Source organism: Pomacea canaliculata, linkage group LG8, assembly GCF_003073045.1.
Source record: "Pomacea canaliculata isolate SZHN2017 linkage group LG8, ASM307304v1, whole genome shotgun sequence".
NCBI classification, from domain to species: domain Eukaryota; kingdom Metazoa; phylum Mollusca; class Gastropoda; order Architaenioglossa; family Ampullariidae; genus Pomacea; species Pomacea canaliculata.
This window is the reverse complement of record NC_037597.1, coordinates 11,122,211-11,144,111: the sequence shown is the minus strand read 5'-3', so window position 1 is coordinate 11,144,111 and position 21,901 is coordinate 11,122,211. Positions and strand designations below refer to the sequence as shown.

At 40.4% G+C, this 21,901-nt stretch overlaps 1 protein-coding gene across 3 annotated transcripts in view; it reads left to right on the top strand.

Moving 5' to 3' along the window:
* LOC112570695 (nephrocystin-1-like) overlaps window positions 1-21,901 on the top strand; it is a 64,823-nt gene that overhangs the window by 27,864 nt on the left and 15,058 nt on the right. For all 3 annotated transcript variants that reach the window (XM_025249261.1, XM_025249262.1, XM_025249263.1), the window contains 13 exons: window positions 1,121-1,190; window positions 6,519-6,552; window positions 9,035-9,089; window positions 9,982-10,024; window positions 10,917-11,001; window positions 12,320-12,414; window positions 14,241-14,316; window positions 17,882-17,934; window positions 19,839-19,913; window positions 20,233-20,305; window positions 20,570-20,607; window positions 20,775-20,857; window positions 21,097-21,173. In XM_025249261.1, coding sequence (XP_025105046.1) covers window positions 1,121-1,190; window positions 6,519-6,552; window positions 9,035-9,089; window positions 9,982-10,024; window positions 10,917-11,001; window positions 12,320-12,414; window positions 14,241-14,316; window positions 17,882-17,934; window positions 19,839-19,913; window positions 20,233-20,305; window positions 20,570-20,607; window positions 20,775-20,857; window positions 21,097-21,173 — 857 coding nt within the window. The remainder of the gene's footprint in view (window positions 1-1,120; window positions 1,191-6,518; window positions 6,553-9,034; window positions 9,090-9,981; window positions 10,025-10,916; window positions 11,002-12,319; window positions 12,415-14,240; window positions 14,317-17,881; window positions 17,935-19,838; window positions 19,914-20,232; window positions 20,306-20,569; window positions 20,608-20,774; window positions 20,858-21,096; window positions 21,174-21,901) is intronic.

Genomic DNA, 21,901 nt, shown 5'->3' with positions numbered 1-21,901 from the left:
CTAGTATGCTCGTAGAGCCTCTGCTATGCTGAAGTCCTCTGCAACCATTGTGCACCTCTCTGCTGACACTCATCCTGCTCGCAGCGCCAAAGATGGAACCGAGTGTTGGGGGGGGGGGCGTATGTGACGTCAACAAACGTCCAACACTCAAACAAAGGCAGAAACAGTCAGCAGGTGTGCGCCAAAACTAGCAACAACGCCGGACTACCCGCCCTCTACAAATCCATAGAGCGCTGAAACAGATGTTGACAAATATTTGGTGTGCACAGGAACGTAATGTTCTGCCACAAATACCATCCGGACTGGAGGCCTTGCGAATATTCACTCGCTGAAACAGCTCCACAAACTACTCATGACCAATCTCAACCTTCTGTACAGGGTGAAGAGAACTACGCACGTCTTTCATTTGCACTGAGAAGTCGTGAGACTCGAAACGAGCAAAGAAAGCATTAAGAGCATTAGGCATCTCCGTACTCTCAACGCCTGAGATCGAGATTTTGGCTTTCGACCCCTTACTCCGATCGTCTATATTGGCCATGTTGTTGAGTCCATGCCAAGCTACTCGGATGTTATCTGTAGCAAACTGAGACTCTATTTTGGACTTGTGTTTCACCTTGACCCAACGGATAGCATCATGGACCTCTCTATGTACCAATTTTCTGTCGTGGGCAGAACCCGTGAAGAACACACGTTTCTTTCTGTTAAGCACTGCTTTTAGGCCCTTGGTCACCCAAGGTTTGTTGTTAGGATAAACATAAACTGCTTTGATGGACTGGTGCAATCTACACTTTTTTACTCCTTTTACTCCTGACTGTGTGTTAAATGTCTGTATGAGTATGTATGCCTGCCCTTGTGAGCGAAGACAAATTTCTGTCCTGGGTCTCCTCGACAGACAGTAAAGTCTGTTTTGATTTTGATTTTTGATTTGAACTCAAATTCCTCCTCATTCATGCAACCAAGGGTGACAACTCATGTTCACCCAAAAACAAGGGTAATAACCCCTGTCCGTGTCATCAGTATAGTGTGACTGTCAGGATTAATTGAGCAGTAATTAAGAATAATGCAATCTGCTTCAATTTGACCTGTAAGTTTGAAGTATCCAGTCCTTTTTTTTAATTAGGGAAGATGGCTGGTGGATGGCTGAAAATGACAGAGGTGATACGGGTCTTGTACCGTCTACCTACCTTCAGGTAAAAATTCATTTTCCTAGTTTCTCTTTATATATATAGTCTATGTACCAAATCACTCTTATTCTCTCTCTCTCTCTCAAGTGCATGTGTATATGTAGAAGTATGAATTCGTGTGTTTCTTTCTCGAACTGTACCAGATGACATGATTATATGGAGATCACCTTCTAGCTACCTCAAATTCAGATGTCCAAACCGTGCAACACTATAGGACTGAACTAAGCTCAGTCCCCATTCAACCCCCACCTGACACGTTAGTGAGCACTTTACTCCCGTCTTCACCCACCTCTGGCCCGTTCAGTCACGTGGTAGCTACCTTGTCCTTCGAAGCGCTATGGAATTTACCGTGTACGGTGTGTGGTATATGGCTATTGTCCCCAACGAATTCACATGGAAGGTGTCTCAACTGTCTGCCATGTTCCACCAATCTGCCGTGTGTCGTCTGCCAAGGCGGGTCCGAGGACAGGTGGATGCAGAGGGTTCAGGACGAACCGAAATAGGATAGAACGCTGAGCTTCGTTTATCCTGCTTGTTAGAGAAGCACAAGCTGAGAAAGGATAAGGTCTCACCTAAGCAGCCAGTCAGGGCAACAGATCTGACAGACCGTGGGATGGGGTGAGGCCCGTGCCAGACGCCTATGTTTTTTCTGTGGTTCACGACGAGGGAAGCAGCCAGGCCAGATACAGCGTTCCCAAGGATGTCCACGAGTGGGAGGGTGTACAGGCTGGATCAAACGCCCCCTGTTGGCCTGCACGATGAGGTGAGGGAAGCTACCAGGGGGAATGCTGCGCTCCAGGGAGGCTTTCGTCTTTACCTTCCCAGGTCGCAGCCTGGGTGTCGGGTATGTCCTGCTCAGTCATGAGTTGGCATGTGGTCAGAGACCTTGCGCCCCTACTTGTGCCTGCCCGGTGCGGTTCTGCAAGAGAAGGCGTGTCCCTGCAGAGGCAGGGCAGGGTCTCCACTGGCATCACTTCCGCACTGCTCAACTTGGATTGGAGAGCCGAACCATGTCCGCAACAGCAACACAGTTCTCCCTCCATCTTCACCTTCGACTGGGGGTGCCAGAGAAGTTACCCGGCAGCCAGGGACAGGGTGGGGGAGAAGCCCAAGGTGGGGCTATGTGTTCTCACAGCTCCAGCTCCTTCTCACCCTGACATCTCCAACGACGTCATTCGGGGTGACATTGAGAGAACGTACGGCTCAATGGGAGACTTTTCAGACCTTTGATCCTTGGGTCTCAGCGATGGATTTCGCTTGACTTCAGGGTTTCTGCAAGAATTTTCCAGTGCCGGGATAGAGCCATGGTCATGAGAAGCAAAATATCTCTTTTCTCTTCAAAATAGCTGTTCAAGCGGTGGCGCTTCTCTTCCGGCCCTTCCGGCCCTTCCGGCCCTTCCGGCCCTCTGACCTTCCGGCCCGCTACTTCATCCTGTTCCTGCTTCCTAAACCAGGGGGGAGTTGGAGACTCCATGCCTATCTCCGGCCCTTCGCTTCTCAATGGAACTGCCAGGTCGGTGAGAGCGGCATCTCAGTGAAAGATTATGCAGTCAGCGTAGACTTTTTTGCACATTCCAGTGTGCTTCCACCAGTGGCCCGTTTTCTACACTCTTTGTCGGAGAGCAATCTTTCAGATTTGCAGGGATGCCCGTTGGGTTTCGCCTGGCACCTTGGGTACTTACCAGGATCACGGAGGTGGTTCTGTCGCTTCAGGATGATGGAACAGAAGTAATGTGGTATCCGCTTGCCTGGATGATTTACTCCTGCATGGTCACGATAAACAGCGTGGGACGTCCAAACTTGTAACTTGTAACCTTACTGAAAGACAGAGTGGTTGATTCATCTAGTAAACCAGATTTGGTACCAAAGCAGGAATCCAGATAGGATGAGATGAGAGATTGCGTGAGAAAGAATGTTGATGGGGGCCCGGCCCCATTTTCTTGTAGTGGAGAGCCCAGAACTGGCCCAGCCACTCTCGTCCCTCTCCCCTTTTGCAACTTTTTAACTTATTCTCATTGGTGCTGCATAGCCCGTTCACTCTCGGCCAGCGCAGCGGCGAATGACCGCGAATGAAATTTCGACCGGTATTTTTTTAAATTTATATCTAATATCCTACAATAAAAAACAACTATCTGTAATATTCCGTTTTAAAGATCATATCTGGTGTACATTTTAACAAATATACGTTTTGTTGTAGTAAAATCAACTGAAAGACTGTAACTGTAAAGGACGGAAAACTCACAAATCGGGATGTAGGTCAAAAGTTCGACATTCAGAAAAAATATTTATAAAATATATAAACACACACAAAAGTACAAAACAGACATATATTTTATTAGAATATACCTTTGAATTTTAATATTACTGTTTTTCTTCTCATTTTCGGTTGCTTGAGTACAAATCAACGTCAAATCGATTAACCCTCAACGGATGTCAATATTGCGCTCAAGTAAACAAACTTTCACGTGGTATTAACATGAGAAAATACCTGATTGGTTTTTCAGCCTTTAAAGGGAAGTAATCAATGGAGGAACAAGTCCTAAAGGTTCCAGGTTGCCTCCCTTATGTATTTATTCATTTAGGCACAGGGTTACAAATTAAGACACTACACTGTTTACCGCAGTGCATCGCCCTGGGCTGTGGGTGCAGGGCCCATTACTAGTAGCCGTTTTACCCTCAGCTGGCTGAGGGAGCAATGCGATTGTGTTAAGATATATCTGCGAACTTTTCTGTTGTCAAACATCTGTTCTCTGGACAATTTTTCGTCCAGGACAATTTTTCGTCCAGTGCGCAAATCAGAAAGCGTCTGAGGCCCAGCGTCGATGGGACAAAACAGTTTGTCGACCGACCCATAAAGGTAACCACACAGATCCCTCAACTCTTCAAGGGAGTGGGGGGGGTCATTCGTTACCCTGACCTTGCCGATCCAAGAAATCCAATCAGAACTGGCATCCCAGGGTGTTACAGCGGTGCAGAGGGTCATCCTGAAGAAGGACGGGAAATCTGTCTCTACAAACACACTTTTCTTTACTTTCTGTCTGCCCAAAATACCTGACTTCATTGAGGTCAGGTATTTCGTTGCGCTGCTTCAACTGTCAGTGTTATGATCATGGGGCTAGCTTCTGCAAGTCCCAAGCCCATTGCTTTCACTGCAGAGGTACAGGCCATGCTGCAGCTGATTGTCCTCAATGTGCCAAATGCGCAAACTGTGACGGATCTCATGCTGCTTCTTCTATAGACTGCCCGAAGTGGAAGGAAGAGGCAATCATTTAGCTTGTACGTGGTTAATCTGGTGTCTCTTACACCAGTGCTAGCCATCATGTAGTGAGTCGCCCCATAGGAGCATCTTCTACTGTCAGCTGTCACAAGACGACCGTCAACCTCTGTGTCCATCCAGACGCACTTGACATGGATCTTTTCTGAGGGCCCTGTCCTAGTCCGTCAGGCTATGCCTCCTCCTTCTACACCCAGTCATCACAAACATCTTAAACCACACAAGCATCCCAAGCCACACAAGCATCACAGTCCAAGAATCCCCTTCACCAGTCAGAAACACTGCACACCAGGAAGCATGCAATACAAAATTAACAAGGAACAAAAATAGCAGACTGCAGACAGACAAGAATACAAAAACAAAACCAAAATTGCCAGAAATACCCACTACTCAGCAGAAAACATCTGGGACTGCCACAGCAGCACCATCAATCCCTTTTACTAACTGCTTTACATCTCTTAGCGAGCAGGGGATGGATGTGGATGAGTGACGTTTAGTGTCGCCTTATTCATCCTGCCATCCCCTGCCTTCCTTTTCTTCTTCTCCTCCTTTCTTTGCTTCTGTGAGGCGCTCTGCGTCTTTTCTTCACAGATAAACTACGTCTACAATCCTTCAGTGGAAGTGTCGAGGGATCCGAGCCAACTTTAAAGAACTCCAATGGCTAGCATCTCATTTCTCTCCTAATATTATAGCACTACAAAAGGCTCTTCTCCTACCTTCTACCCTTTTTTTGTTCAAGGGCTTTCGAGTTTTACTTCAGGACTCGCAGACAGACGTCCCTTCAAGTTGGACTGCTCTTCTCATTCACTCTCACCTTCTGTTTAACCAAATAACACTTTCCACTCCTCTTCAGACTGTTGCTGCCCGGGTCACCCTGGACAAGACTCACTATTTTCTGTGTCTTTCTCCTTCTGCTCGAATATCCTGACAGGACCTTGAGGATCTTTCGACCCAATTTCCTGCTCCCGTCTTTATTCGGGGGACTGTTGCAGGATTTCCGGTTTTATCAGAAACGTGAATACTGGCCCGGGTCACCGAGGAACCGTGCAACTGGGTGAGAGTTAAGCTCAGTTCTCACTACCCACGTCAACATAAAGTTGCAGGGTAACCAGATGTTTAACACTCACACACCGATCACACAGTTTACCACGTGGCTCACGAGCCCCCACCCCTGCTGTTCCCCAAACACAAAACTCGACATGTGATGTAACATATAGAAATAGATTGAATAGACATAAACACATGCAAAATACATACAATAATAAGGTTTGTCTAGGGGGGAGTCCCAGTGTTATTCTTGCTATGCCTACTTCCACTATTCCAGTACTTTTACCTCTCTTTAACTCTACCATTCACTCTCACACGGTCATTAACTTAGCTCTTAAAGCTGTTCTTGTTATTGTTGGTTCACAGTGATGGTTGGGTGGAGACTAATGCCGACAGTCTTGGCACTCTGATGACTTTCCCTCGAAAGTGTTGCTCCCCCTGTCTGTCATCCTTCCTGCCTGATCGGCCAACCACGTCAGAGAGCAACGACTGCTCTCCCGCTACAGTGTCAAGCCTGTCCCAGTCCTGGGACATACGCATGATTTCTCTGACGACTGGGCTTGGACTCAGTCCAGGTGAAAACTGAAGTAGAGTGCTCACTGACGTGTCAGTAGGATGGGGGCTAAGCTTTGTTCAGCCCTACCATGTTGCATGCTTTGGATAGCTGGATTTTGAGGTAGCTAGAGGGTAATCTCCATATAGTCATGGCATCTGGTAAGTACTTAAAGAAAGAAATTTTACTACCAAAAATGGTATTTTTGGAAAGGGTTCATTCAGCATCCCATTCAGCTTTGACGTTATCATCAATATCATCGTAGTTGTCATCACCACCACCACCACCACCAGTATGAATGTGCAAATTGTATATATTTCACCACAGCCCAGTGTAGGAAACAATAGCATAAAAGCAAAGATTGGGACGAAGAAATAGTTCTCAAGAATAAAGAATTGCAGTATATTTGAATGGATAGAAAAAGTTGGATATTAGGATGTGGCATCTCTTTCTTTTCCAGCTGCATAACAAGCACAGAGATGTTCAACAAGATGGTATGTTTGACTAAGCCATGCATCTGTTAATTCTATGAAATCTCTATAAATTCTTTCTTATCACAGATCAGTTACAAAGCCAGTGAGAGATACTATTTAACTTTTAAAAATTAGAATTAAGGAAAAACTACCTTTGTGGAGCTTATACAGAGGAAAACCTCCCATGCAACACTTCTAACCGGCAAACACCTCCCATCTCAAGCCACTTGACTAGCAAAACTGACTAGCAAATACCTGTTAAATGCTATTATGGACAGAGAATCTGTGGACAACCTTTTTTTTTCTTTGTCTTTCACAAATATACAGTTTATCCATTATTTTCAAATTAATAGCCATTTTCAAATGGTAAACGCTGTACAAAGGTGGGTGACAGAAAAAGGCTTCAAATTTTCTCCTACGAAGTCAGTATGCATCCACTTTTGCAAACTGAGAGGTATGTTTCCAAACCCATCTATTTCTGTCAACGGCACGGTACTGAAAGTGATCTAGGAAGTAAAATTCCTTGGGGTCATCTTTGACTGTAAACTTTCTTTTTCTGTCTCATATCAAATCTTTACGCCTTTCTTGTGAGAAAGTCTTGGGCATCCTTAGAGTAGTTGGCCATGTCAGCTGGGGAGCGGACTGCACAATCCTGCTTCGTCTGTATCTTGCCCTGGTCCACTCCAAGCTAGACTATGGATCCATCATCTATGGCTCTGCTCGAGAGTCCTACCTCAAAATTCTCAATCCTATTCATCATCAAGGGCTCTGCATTTTTTGCACCACTCCTGTATAAAGTTTGTATGCAGAAGCTTGTGAGCCCCCACTTTCTGTCCATTGTGTGAAACTCATGCTATCCTATGTCTGTCGTTTAAAAGCTCATCCGGCAAACCCTGCATACCATTCTGTTTTCAGACCTCAGTATGATGCCCTGTATGCCATTCGTACCAAGGAACAAAAGCCAGTATCACTCCATGTAGCACCTCACCTACAAGCTGCCGGAGTAGATATTCAACAGGTAGATCCTCTTTCTCTACTACCAGCTCTTCCTTGGACCCTTCATGTTCCAGAGATTTGTCTTGATCTTACATCTTTTTAAAAAGGTGATCCCATCTATCTCCAACATTTTCATGAACTCTTTTCTGACTATCCTGGATTCTGTTCTGTATTTACAGATGGCTCCAAAGTCTCAAGTGGTGGCCCAGTCGCTTCGGCAGCAGTTCCATCCTGCCAACCGCTACGGGCTGCTTCAGTTGGACTGGCGGATGGATTTTCTATTTTCACGGCAAAACTTCACGCCATCTTGCTTGCCTTGCAGCATGTTCACTGCTCTTCAGAGCTTTTTCGTTATTTCAGACTCTCTTTCTGCCCTCCAAGCTCTCCTTTCCAATGATTTTGACCACCCTCTTGTGGTCCAGATTCATAAAATTCATGCAGTACTCGTTCAGCGAAACAAGGACACTGTTTTTATTTGGGATCCTGGCCATGCTGGTATCCCAGGCACTGTTCGAGCAGACTAGGCTGCCAAGGCTGTGTGTCAGTCCCCTTGCAAATTACAGTTGCTGATATCATCAGACTGTAAACCACTCTTCTCAGCATACGTTCAGTCCCTATGGCAACGCCACTGGGATACTCTGGGCCAAAATTAATGATATGCCACTCTTCCCTGTCTTTCCGACTGCCTACCATTGTGGCATCCTGTGAGGCAGGAGGAGGTGGTCCTTGCTAGATTAAAGTTAGGACACACCTACGCCACGCAAGGACACCTCTTACGAGGTGAACCACCACCAGTTTGTCCATGGTGTAAAGGAAGTTTTAGTGTGGTACATGTTATGACTGTTTGACCTCCAGAGTATCCACCGGCAGTTTTTTACAGCAAATTCTGTGTTCTTTGTTCAGGTCTGTCCCATTGGCAGCAGTCTTTACGTTTTTAAGGAGGATAGGACCTTACCATCAGATTCAAGAAATGATATTTAGTTTGTTGGTGGCCTTTACCACTCCATTTTATACTTTACCTACTCTTTTACAGATTGTTTACTTCTTGTGTTGACTTTTTAAAGAATGTTATGGTTATATCACTCAGAGGGATTTGTTCCCAAACTTTTAAAGTTAAGATTACTTTTTTTTTGTCGTGGTATAGTCTCAGTTGCTGGCATGGCATTAAACACAAACTGCTACTTCATCTTTCAGACAGAAGAGTAGAACTGATCTTTAACTGGCAGATGAGCCTTAAAGGGGTACTTAGGAGTAACTGGTCAGGAAAGCCACACCTCACGTTCTTTTGAGTTCACTCTAAGCAACTTTGGCATTAAAGGAACTCTGATGATCATGTCATCAGCACATATAAATGAAAGAAAATTTGCTTTAAAATTTTTAATAAATTAGGTCAGAGTTTTTTTTATAAACATCCTATTAAAGTTCGAACATAAAGACTATTTAAAAATGATTATCCACTTGTGAATAAATAGAAAACACACTAACACCTTTTTGTTTCCAAAAATAGATGAGGAGGAGGAGGGTGCTGATAGTGAGCAGGGAGATGGAGACACAGTAAGGAGGTGGGGTCTTTCTTTATTTTGCTTCCTTGACATTGCTTCAGTTGTTATGCATACAAGATATAAAGAATAATCAAAAGTTAGGTTGCACTTTTTTCAAGAGATATTGGATTAAGAACAGTGTATGTAAAGAAATGATACTGATATGCCAAAATCAGAGTATATCAAAAGTTCTATTCCCAACATAATTTCTTGTAGGATAACTCTCTGGAACATCTGTCGGCTTTATGATGGCTCCAAGCACTGAATTCATGCCTGATCTTTGAATACTCAGGTACTCAGAGGACCTGACAGAGGCATCTCATTACTACTTTAAGCTAGACCTTGGTGTGCTCAGAGTTGTTTCTTTCACTCAAGGTGTTTTATTTTCTAAATAATGTTTCAGAAGATTTGCAGTGTGCATTGCTAAATTATTGTCATCTATTTCTGATTGTCATTCATTTGGGAAAACCATGAAATTATCATTTCTGATGTCACTGAAAAATTAGGCACTTAGAATGCAAAAAATTCAGAGATTCAGCTAAAGCAGTGTAGGGATTCTATGAACCTACTCATGAGAACCAGATACAAGCATGCAGCCACTGGCTGGTTTTTGTGTATAGATTGAATAACTTCCCTTGTCTCAGATGCTTAATTCACTTATGATTTCTCCATTCTGTCTTTACAGCAGCTGAACTAAGAAGCACTACAGCCTTTAGTTGTCTGGCTTACTGTGCTTGATGTGTACATGGCATGCTGATCTCCTTTTATTTAGAACCATCAAAAGCAAATGCATTTTTAGCATGCTGGTTGTCATAACAGGTCAACAAGACTAAATAACCTTTTAATGTGTGCATAATAGGTGCATCTCATAACAGAAATTTTGATATTTTTATTTTGTTGTTGAAATTCTTAGAACAAAGAAGCTTTGGAGTGGCATAAAGAAAGCTATAACTGAGGTAGGAGCAAGTGGTATTTAAAATTTGCTGACAATGTCCAGAAACAATCTGTAATGTGTGCAAAAATAATTACTGAAGGTTAGGTCTAAAACACAGCTTCAGTAACATTGTTTTTAATTTTGTACCTTTTGCTGAAATTAATGCTCTTCAGGGCTTCTGCTAAGGCTAAATTCTTTGGGGTCCCAGGGACCCCTTCTTCAGATTTCTAAGGGGTCCCAGGCTAACTCTAAGGGGTCCCTTCACAATGTGAAAAAAAAATCAACAAATCAACTACTTTGTTCAACTGCCTTTCAGACACACAAAGCACTGTACGTAATGTCTAGTCAGAAACGGCGAGATTTCTGTGCCATGAAGTCTGTGCGAGCATCTGTGATGAGCTTATGCTCACTGTACTTAGGTTGCTCACTTTCTTTCAGTTTCTGACAATATGATTTTAATCACGCTGTCAACGACATCTTGGAAATAGGTTGGAACTCTTCCCGGTAAGGGGGAAAAAAAAAAAAAAACTCAGTGCAAGGGAAGTAACTCTCACCTTGTACCAGACGACAACAAAAGATTGGGCTACTATGTCAGACACTACACTTACCCAATTTTGCATCTGTTCTTCGCCCAAATTTGAAGGTGTTCCCTGGGACCCCATTGACGAAAATTGAAGGGGTCCTCCGAACTTTTAATGCGTACCGTACGCAATTTTCTGCGTAAGCAGAAGCCCTGCTCTTTATATAAAAGTTGAAATATTTTGCTGTATTTCAGATTTATTTATGCAGATCATTTGTCAAACAGTACCACATTTCCTATGAATTTGTACAAACAGTATTGGAACCATTCTTAATTGCCAAAAAAGTTAGTTTTGCAATTCATTGTATAAAATTTACTATTTTAAACATTTCAGACCACAGTATCTGATGTTCTTCATGCCATGGGAGCTGTGCCTTCAGGGTTTCGACAATCCACTCTTGCTAAAAAACACGCAGAAGGTAGATTGCTGTTGATTTTTATTACTGCTTTGAAACCTAAAAAAAATAGCTATAAAGTACAAGTGATGGGGGATTTACATGGGATGCATTCCAGAGGGGCAGTTCATAATTTGAAAATTTGTGTTATAATCAGTTTTTCTAACAGTCATTATGGTCACATTAATCTAGAAAAAGTGTGCACATGTACAAAATTTTCATACCTAGTGTAAAAAAAAAAGAAAAAAAATTAAAACACAATAATAATATTGGCAGAAAATTATTTAATTGTCTCTAAGAATTTAGAAAAGAAGAAAAAATAGCTTTCTATTTTGTATTCACCAAAGTCTTTCATTGTCTCAATACCAACAAAGGCCGTGTCACTCTTACTAGCATATATTCCCCAGCATTGGCCATGGCCCCATAAGTAAAGGGCAAAATCTTTGGGAATCTTGCATCTGTCATTAATGGAATCCCTAGAAAGGAACAACTTGTTTTTGTTGATGATTTGGCCCCCGAACCATGGCCCGCTTCTGTCTTTGGAAATTTGGCATCTGCTGAACCTCAGATGAAGTGTCAGTGGTGTGTGTGTGATGTTGTAGATGCACACATGATTATTTTTGATGCAAGTTATCGCTTGTTTTATAGTATATATAATTTGCCTTCCTTTCATGTGCTAATGTACATCTTAATGCTGCACCTTACCGTGAACTTGTTCTACTTTTATTTTTAACTTACTGTAACTAGAGCACCTTCCCATGTTTAAATTGCCCACTGGGACCAGTAAAGTTGATCATTGTCATTGTCATTACCTGGATAAGGTGACCAGACGTCCCGCTTTTGCCCTCGTGTCCCGCCTGCTTATCGAGCGGGACGCCCAATGTCCCGCTTTCTGGCTTTCTGGCAAGTCCATCAAATGTCCCGCATGTCTTTAAAAATCGGAATACCGTACGCTGATTCGGCGTTCTTTGATGGTGACGACACCATCATCGGCACGTGTCCCGCTTTCGCCCCAGAAACGTTTGGTCACCTTACTTGGAAGCACTATTAAAGTGGAATTTACAAGTAGTGCAGTTGTCTGTCAGTCAAACATTTTTGGTATATTGTGGAGTTTTTAAAAGCAGTCATTATTTCTTCATTAAAACTAATTATTTCAGATTTATGTAGTTCAGGCAGTAGTAAATATGCTTGTGAGTAGCGTGCACTTAACATAGAAAAAAAGAATAAAGGCATTGGTGAGGGATAAACACTTTTTTACCTTAATTTATACCTCATTTGAAGTCTCTCATTGCTTGATATGTAATGCTTCATAGCTAAAATGTAAAATTTTTCTGTCGGACAGGAGTAACATACAGAACAGTCAGCTATTTGGCCATAAAGCTGAGCCCATCCAACCTCATCTACAAAGATCTCTTTTTTGATCCCTCTAGTAACAGGGTATGTATTGTAAAAGATGCTTAAAACAATTTGTAGGAAATGTACATATTTATTAACACACAAGGGCTATGAGATATTATTAGTAACAGTAAGCAATAAAAAATAAACATGAATTAAACTTACATGTCTTTGTCAAGATCAGTGGTTGCATTGTTTGGAGAAATAAAATTATTTTCTTTATCTTCTTCCACATTCTCTTCACCAGAGATGACAAAAGAGTCATCCTCAGAATAAAAACTTTCAGATTTAAACTCAGAATGTGACATTTTTGACTAGGTCTGAAATTGAAATCAAAGAGCTGTTCTCAACCAATGTGATATTACTGACACACTGTCTTATACACTAGCACCATAAGAATCTGCTGCGATATAATGCTTCAAGGGATGGTAAGCACAGACTCTTTTAAACACCAGGTACAGTACCCTAGCACAGGTCAATTGTAAAATTCTTCTGTGTAGTTGATCACAACACATATTTCTCATGGCTTCTGTAAACCCCAATTAACTGGCAGTGATTAAAATCACCAAGGATAAATTTGGGTCTTCATGCAAATGACATCTAACTTGCATGACACATTAGCAATCAGTGTCACTATCAGGCTTGTCTTGGTGGAAAAAATGTTTCATTGAACTACTGCAGGCATCTGGCAAAAGCCTCTGGCTAATCAATTTTGTTACAGTGGACTGAAATCGGAGAGGGAAACATATGTAGGTTGAATTTCCTGCATTGACTGCACTGGTCCTCTTCTACTTGTCTTTCTCTTACTTTTTGGATGGACGCCTGAGTCTTGAAGTATAATCTCAATGGGAAATTCAGAAATGCAAATGTGGAGGGTAGCCAAAGATGGGAAGAGTGCAAGAAGGCACTCACAACTGTATGACATGATGGATAATTATTAGCTAGTTGCTCTTAAAGGCAAGGAGAAATATAAAGAGCAGAACAAACTATGCATATCTTTTCCAGACACAAATCTTTTGTAGTCTTTCATGTGCAGTGCATTAAGCTCATATCCATACAAGTAAATGTTCTTTACAAATCCAATTATTATTACATAACTGCATTGCCTGTGGTTTAGAGACCAATCAACACTTTACAAAAGAGTTAGTAGAAGGAGGAAATCTTTCCACTGACTTACCAGCAAAGAAATGTGACATTAGCTGAAGACATCTTTCCTTGTGCATGAGAGCTTTCTACATTTCTCTCTCTATATATATATATGCTCTCTGGGGTACCTGGTGTCACCCAGGATAATTACCCATGCAGACTCTTCCAACTGTGATGTTATTGTCAACTTTTGTTTTGCCTTTTCATTTGAGTGAAGCTTAGTGAATAATTGATTTGCATGTATCAAAATAGTGAAACATTTGTACTTGCTGCAGACTTGATGACCCTTTCCTAATTTGTTTTCAGTTTATTTTGGGTGATGGAACACCCCTGTGATCTTGAGATACAAGCTTACAAACACAGTGTACTAAATGAGTCCAGTGATCTCACAAATGTGGGCTGGCAGGCTTAATTAACATATGATCCCAACTCTACCCCACTGACTGTAGTCTGAGCAATACAAACATATCTAAATTATATTTCTAAAGTTTTTGTTGTAAGTTCTTTATGCATATGATGATGTTTGTAGGCATATATCTTGAGAAATGATGGGGGCTCATTTGCTCAAATTGAGAGAAATAATAATAACTGTTCGCTTGCATAGCACCTTATCATGTCCTGTGGACAACTCAAGGTGTTTCACAACTTTGTGCTGTGCTTAACCGTATCATTTGAAAACAAAATTGCATTCCATCAGACCATTAAAACAATATGTTCTTCAGATTCGTCCTCGGATGGTGAGAATTGAGCGCATCGTTACCATCAGTGCATGTCGTCAGATTCCTGTTCCTAGTGCAGGTGAATATTTTCATTAAAAAAAATTGTCCCCTCAGTTTTATTCTTTTAATAAACGTTTTGAAACCTCATTTGGAGAGAAAGCCTTTAGAAAAGATGTTTGTGTGATATAAGTCTGCATGCATGTGTAAACATGTATATACATGTGTGCATCTGATACATTTGTGTATGAGCATGCTTGAGCATTTTCGTTGTTTGCACATGTTTATCTTTACACACAAATATATGTGTGGGGAGTGGTTGGTGATTTGGAGGGAAGGGTTTGTCTATGAATGTGCACATGTGAGAGAGACCATGCACATACATGACCTCTCATTTCTTCTTCAAACATTACCAGATGACACGATCATTACCAGATGACATGACACTAGACGTTTCCCTGTTTCATAAAAACAAGCTTCTCAATACAGATGATGATGATAATAATAAATAATAATAAATATATGATTTATGTAGCCCATAATCGTGCTTACAAAGAAGCATGCTCTCAGAGTTTAAGACAAGTAGGATACATGGACAGCATACAAAGAACAGAAGGAGAAACAAGATAAACATAGAAGACACAAATTGGAATTACAAAACCAACAGTAAGGCTGGAGAGTGTCAAAAATCTGCAGAGGACTAGATAATTTACTATATCACAACTATTGAGGACTATGTTGATTGGCATGAAGAGTAATACTCTTTGAACATGTGTTTTCAGTGCACGTATAAAGGATTCAGTGGTGGGTAAATGGCAGATATGGAAGGGAAGAGAGTTCCACTGTTTTGCAACACTGTAACTAAAAATATGGTCATCATATGTGGTTGTTTTGATGACAGGGATTGTAAATGTATGGTCATTAAAGGACATTGTCTGGCTGCGATGTAAGGGAAGTTCGGAGATATAGCCAGGGCAAGAGCCTGCAAAGACATGAAAACACAGCACAGTTTTTCTAAATTTGATAATGGATGGTTAGCCAGTGCAGAAAACGAAGGGGAGGAGTGACATGGTTCCATTTCCTAGCTCTAAGCACCTCACATGCAGGGGAGTTCTGTACTTTTGGGAGTTTATGAAGAAGATATGCGGTGCAGCCTGCAAGCAAGGAGTTACAATAACCAATCCAATATAGAACAAATACACAGACAAAGGTGGCAACAGCACATGTAGAGAGAATGTGGGGGATGGCGCTCATCTTAGAATTCATAATCTTATGTCTGTCATTTATAATTTCACCTTAGATATCCTGTCTACTACTTTTTTTTTTTAAATCCTCAGCATGCTGTCCCGTATGCCATTTATACCAAGGAGCTAAAATCATCATCCCTATATTATGCCTTGTTTACAGGCTGATGGAGGGGGCTGTTGTTCCATATTCTGTGTTCAACTTCATGCCATCTTGCTAGCCTTGCAGCATGTCTTCTGATCTTTGGAACAGAACTTCTCAATAATTTCAGACTTGTTATCTGATCTCCAATTCTTTTGGATGGGACACGCGTGTTTGAGACATGCTTGAAACAATAGTGTTTGTAAGGTGTGCCATGACAACTAGAGCAGGAATTGTTTCTTCAAAACATTTGCATCAGCAACAGGCATGCACTGTCTTTAAACACAAACTATATGCAGTGTGGAAGGAAGGATTCAGCTTAAATATATGTTTCTTGAGAACTTCTTAGGATCTTATATGCTTACAGGCCTTAGAGTTATTTCATGACTTTCTTGATATACACTACAATGCACAATACAATTTTATTATCTCATGGGAGAAATTAATGTTTTGCTACCAGGTTTTCATTTCAAAAAAAAAAAAAAGAAACTATGTACACACCTGTGCATGTAGCCTAGTCAAACCTCGTTTAGCAGAGTACTGGAAACAAGAATGAAGCTCTTTGCCTTGCTTGTCAACAACTTAGAAACCCTAATTATAATTCTTATGAAACTGGTAGCAGCTAGCAAATTTATATATATAAGAGGAATCTCCCTGAATCATTCTAGCATTTGTACTCGCCTGACATTCATACTGCAAACTCACAACGTATGGGGCTTGGCAGTGATAAAAGATGAAGAACATCCAGCTGGAGATGAGGATCATCTGAGGATTGCCGACACTGTTTATGTGGTTTTTTTTTCCCTCACCACTCTACCACAGCTTGTGCCCTTCCTCTGTTACCATTTCTTCAAAGCCAGTCCATCATACCTTAACCTTATGATATCCTATTTGTAGTGTGTGAGCTTGCAGGTGAGCTTAAGCACTTTGCTGATGGTATGTAATAGGCTGAGTACGGGTAACGGGGAATCAAGGTTTGATTCTATAGAGGAAACATCACATTCAAGGAAAAGAGAAGGCATGCCATTCCTGGCTCGGGGAGGTTGTGAAGAAAAATAAGAAGAATATCATAGGAGATGCTGTCAGGCACAGATATTGAGTCCAAGGATGATCAAATGTCTGAAATCTTGTGAGCAAAATAGTCACAACACACTTGTGGTAGCTGTGAAGCAGGATAGGCAGTAGGCAGCAGCATTGCCTTGCAACGCGGACTTGTGAATACCAAGGTGGCATATTTGAACTGGTGCATTAGACCTCGAGACACTAGGGCATGGTCATCAACAACTCTATGCAAAACACAGTCAAGTTGCCCAACAGAGGGTAGCTTTTGCACCAAGAACTGGAAGGGAGTAGTGTGTTCACAGTTATACAGTTGCGTAAAAGCAAGGGAATAAGAGGGAACTTGTAATTAGCTGGTTTAGACTAATCTGTTTGAATTTGACTGGAATTTAGTGGTAAAATAAGCTCCCAACATCATGTCATCTGGTATGAGAAACAAATTTTACCACAAAATGGTATTTTTCATTCATTTGGTTAGATACATCAATACATGTACATGTATGAGGGATGTTACAATTTTGTCCAGACCAGTATTTTGCATGGTTTCAGCGAGTGCAGCTCATGCAGACTTGATAGAGTGATTCTTTGGTGTTTTTCCATATTTTTTTCATAATTTTTCCCCTCATAGTTTTCCCCAGATGGAAAGGAGAAGCAAGTCAATGCATGCTCCACCGAGTGATCCATTGGAGTTTCTTACGCAGTCGGGTGTCAAAGTTTTGAAGCTTCCTCCCTTATCACCAGATCATGCCCCATGCGATTTTTGGTTGTTTCCAAAGCTGAAAGAACCCCTGCTTGGAATGAACTGGGAACAACTGAAATTGGTGCAAAAATCAGCATTTTGGGAATGTTTTAAAAAGGGATCCATAGGGCTGAAAAATGTGGGGACTATGATGAAAAAGTTGAAGAATAAGACAAAATTGTTTAAAATTCACCGGGTTTGTTTTATCACCAAGTCTGGCCAGAATGGAACATCACATATAATCACAAACTTACATGTCTAGTAGATTTCTATCTGCCTGGTTTACTTGATCAAAAGCTTGCTTACATACCTATTTCTCTGTTAGTCTTCAAAAATGCAAGTTCAAAGAAAAACAGCATGATTTACTTGTTTGTATGATATTTAACACTTCTTTATTTTATTAGTAAAATGCAGTTAGCAAAGAAAATGTGTAATAGATTTGTGAGTACCACTTATGTTTCAGGAATTGATGTCTTAGATCGTACAGTCAGAATATGTCTGTTCGATGGGAACAACGTAAGTTACTGCCAAGTTTAAACCTGCTTTGTTTCTGTTGCATATAATACTCTGTATTTACATTTGCATACGTTATTACTAGTTAAGAATCAAGGTTATGGTGTTCAGCAACTTTTGTCTTGGAATTATTAGAACATGTGATAGTCTGAACACAAATAAGAAATGAATTAGAATAATACCGTTTTCTTGAAGGCACAACAAAAAAAAAAATGTTGCATATTAATAGTTAGACATAAATAGATTGTTGAAAATAAAGATCATTATTTTTTATGTGAATACCTAGCCTCAGTTTTTCTCTTGTGCTGGCCCATTCATCGGTATTCTTTTGTAACAAACTCACTCCCTTTTCTGCTGTTGTTTTATCTTTTCTGTCCTTTGTCTTGACCAGTCTTTCTCATGTTTTCTTTTTTGCTTAAGCCTTCTTTTACCCTTATTTTCTATGGCCTACTTTAAGTCTCCTGAGCTTGCTGTGCAGAGAGATCCTTATTGGATTGGGAGGGGTAATGGGATCAGGAGGGTTGAGGTCACCAACACACATCTTTGACCCAAACTTCACTTGGACAGGAGTTTGTTGTAGCCTATATTAGTCAATCAGCTGGTTATGCAATGCCCTAACTTTGCTGGAAGACTGCAGTCTGGGTCAGTCTGGACTAACTTTAAGCCACAGTATACTCCTCCTGTAGTCCTGTTGTGGCACTGCCTTTGTGGTACCACTTGTGTGCATCCCCTTGTGGTACCACATTCATTTATGTGGATTTCATGTCAGGAGGAAGAAACCAAAATACTTCAACTGTGGCTACATATCAAAACTGTGTAACCACCATGTGAGTGAGCTGTCTTCAACAATGTATCAAAGACAATTGATAGAGGTGGTGGAACTATGATGTTGCAGCAAAGAGCAAATTCTTTGCTTGTTTACAGAGCTTGCATACATATATAATTTGACACTTGCTCACAAAACTCACACCTTTTTCAGCTAAAATGCACGATTGGCATTGACACATTTTTTAACAATATACAATTTTACAATCCAGCTAAGGAAGGTTTCTAATATAGTGTCAAATTATACAGAAACAGCCATATCCATGCTTCATGAGGCCTTGAAGAAGACTGCTGAGTGCATGACAAAGAATGTAATTATAACATAAGAGGGGTGCCACCCTGTGAGGCATGAAATGTATGGCGAAGAAAAGGCTAGTGAGAAAGTGTCTGCGGAGATTTAGAAAGAAGAAAATACAGGAAGATAGAATAGCTTACAGAAGAAAAAGAAAAGTATACAGAAATTTGCTAAAGGTACAGGAACATTTTATTCACTTAAAAAATTGTTTTTAAAAAATGCAGTAAATAAACTAAAGAATTTTTGGTAGGCTATCAGGAGATTCAGAAGAAGGCAGTTTGTAATTGGGCAAGTAAGTTAAGAGGATTGGAGAAAGCAGTTCTAAACAATATTAAAGAAGGGAGGTATATTGAGGGCCAAGACAACTCTTGTAAAATCATGAGTAGTGAAACCCAACTCAGGGACAGTCATATCAGGGAAGAGGAAGTTAAAGAAGCAATCAATTAAAAAGTAGTAGAGCAAAAAGCCCAGATGGTATTTTAATGAAGTGTTAAAAGCTGAAGTGTTACAACTTCTTTCCTCATCAAACTTTTCAGCTTTTTCATAACAAAGGTCTGAAAATCAGCAGCAAAATGATATGCGATTACTGAAGCTGACAAAGCCATTTTTTGTTTTGGTTATTCCTTATTCCATCTTGTTAAACCATACGATTACTATCTTAATTACTGCCATACCTTTGACCGAAAGGGTTGTTTATTGTCAGTCTTACATAATTATAACAATTTCTGATTAACTTAAGGCTGACAGAAAGGCTTTTGTTTATTACTGCAATAAATCTTGCCCATAGATCCTGAGCAACATTCATTGTGTGAAGGTGTCATCAATAGACAAGTCACAGAACACTTGGTCCTTCACAACCAAGGTAACAACATAAAACATAATACTTGATAGTATCTCTTAACTTTCAGTGGTCATTTGTTCACCTTTTAAAATGAGAACTAGTTTAGCCTTCATATGATTGCATTTTGCAGGAAGCAATACAGTCTGATTTGAAGGAAAACGAACCGATTAAAATATGCAAAACAGACTTCTTAAAAAGCATAGGTTTTTGTAGATAGTGCTGATAAATCTAAATTTGTAAAGAACAGTTTTAATAAATAATCATTAATGTAAAATTCACTAATGTATCAGGTGTTGGTCATTCTTTGCATTATTTAAGGTCCTTTTTCACTAATTTATAGGTTACTGATACCATGGATTTGGCTTCTCATGCAGAGGTCTTTGTTCGTTCGAACAACACTGTTGATAACATAGGTAATGATGAAATCTTGAAGTTTTTAACTACTATTGTTTGTGGCTAGAAAAGTGTTAGCTGGAGAAGAGATAAATTACACATTAGTCATGATTAAATGGGGTATTTAGTATAATTTTCTCCCAACATATTTGAAAACTTAATCTTAAATCGGTACTGATTTACCTTTATTACTTTGAAGTATTTCAAGATTAAGCACATAAAAGCAAATGACTAGAGCCATTTTGAAATGTCATATGAACAACAGATGCAACATTGTATTTCAGGAATCCTATTTGAGCTGTGTATAACAACATTCAGGGCTGTGAGTATGTGCAGTTTTAAAACTCTTGCCACACAAAAGTGATCAGTATGCTATGCACTTTTCAAAACTTTCTTTACTGTGAATAATGGCAGTAAATTCCACTGAATAAGATGTTGTCTGCTTTTGCTTAGTTCTTGGAATATTGAAGTTTTCCTTCACATTTCCAGAGCACAAAGGAGAGAACAGAAATGAGCTGTGGGTGGGCACATTTGCCCCTTCTGGGTGAAAATGGGACTGCTACTCAGAACAAGTAAAGTCCAGTGATCAATATTTTGGTCTTCAGAATAGTTCTTGAACTTACTGAAGTGCACTAGTATTATCAAAGGCTGCAATAACGAAAAATTAATCTCAATAGACATTGCTGAAGTACTTTTTTGGGAGATAAGTTTTTATTTAGAATATACAGGCTTATTTGTAAGACATTGTTCTCTATCTCAGTAACTATGCTATTTTTTTAAATCTGCTTTTACTACTGACTTCACTGTGTAGGTCATTTGACCTTCATGTAAATGGTGGGACACCATATGAGAAAGGTGTTGAAGTCGACCCAAGAATCAGCAGAAGGAGTGAGTGTAACTCATTTTTTATACACATTTTGGTCTTCAAAGTCTAATCCTTAGCAGAATAAAATAAAATTTAATTTTAAAGTGAATTATTAGAAATTCTCACTTGTGATACAATACAACTTTATTGATCCCCAGGAGCAATTCAAAATAGTGCTCATACTAGCAATAATATATACATGATATAAAAGAGATAATATAAATGTACATGTTGAAATGTCTCTCACATGCACATTTTATCTCCCCCTCACACACACACACAACAGCAGCAGATGCATTGGAGGAATGTCACATCATATATCATTTTCTAGAGGAAAGCTCACTATGAATATACATAAGAAGAAATTGGTCCTGCATACACTCAGTATTTGCTTCAAACTGCTGGTATTTTCTATATATTAATACTGTACTGAAAAGAGTGCAAAACGTTGAGTTGCTTTCAAGCATTTGTCTGCAAAGAGCCTGTATTAGGAATGTTTTTCTTTAATTTGGAGAAGGCATATAACATTACATGGAAACAAGGTATTGTATTACACCTTCATGCCTTTGGCTTCTGGGCCATATGCCACTCTTTATCAAAAAGTTTCTTTCCAATAGCCTCTTTTGTTTGTGTTGGGTCTGTCCTTGGGAACAGGAAATGGGTGTCCCTGAAGGCAGCATACTCTCACTTACTCTCCTCAACATTACAATAGATGTAACAGGGTGACCTACCACACAGCTCACACTCGTGT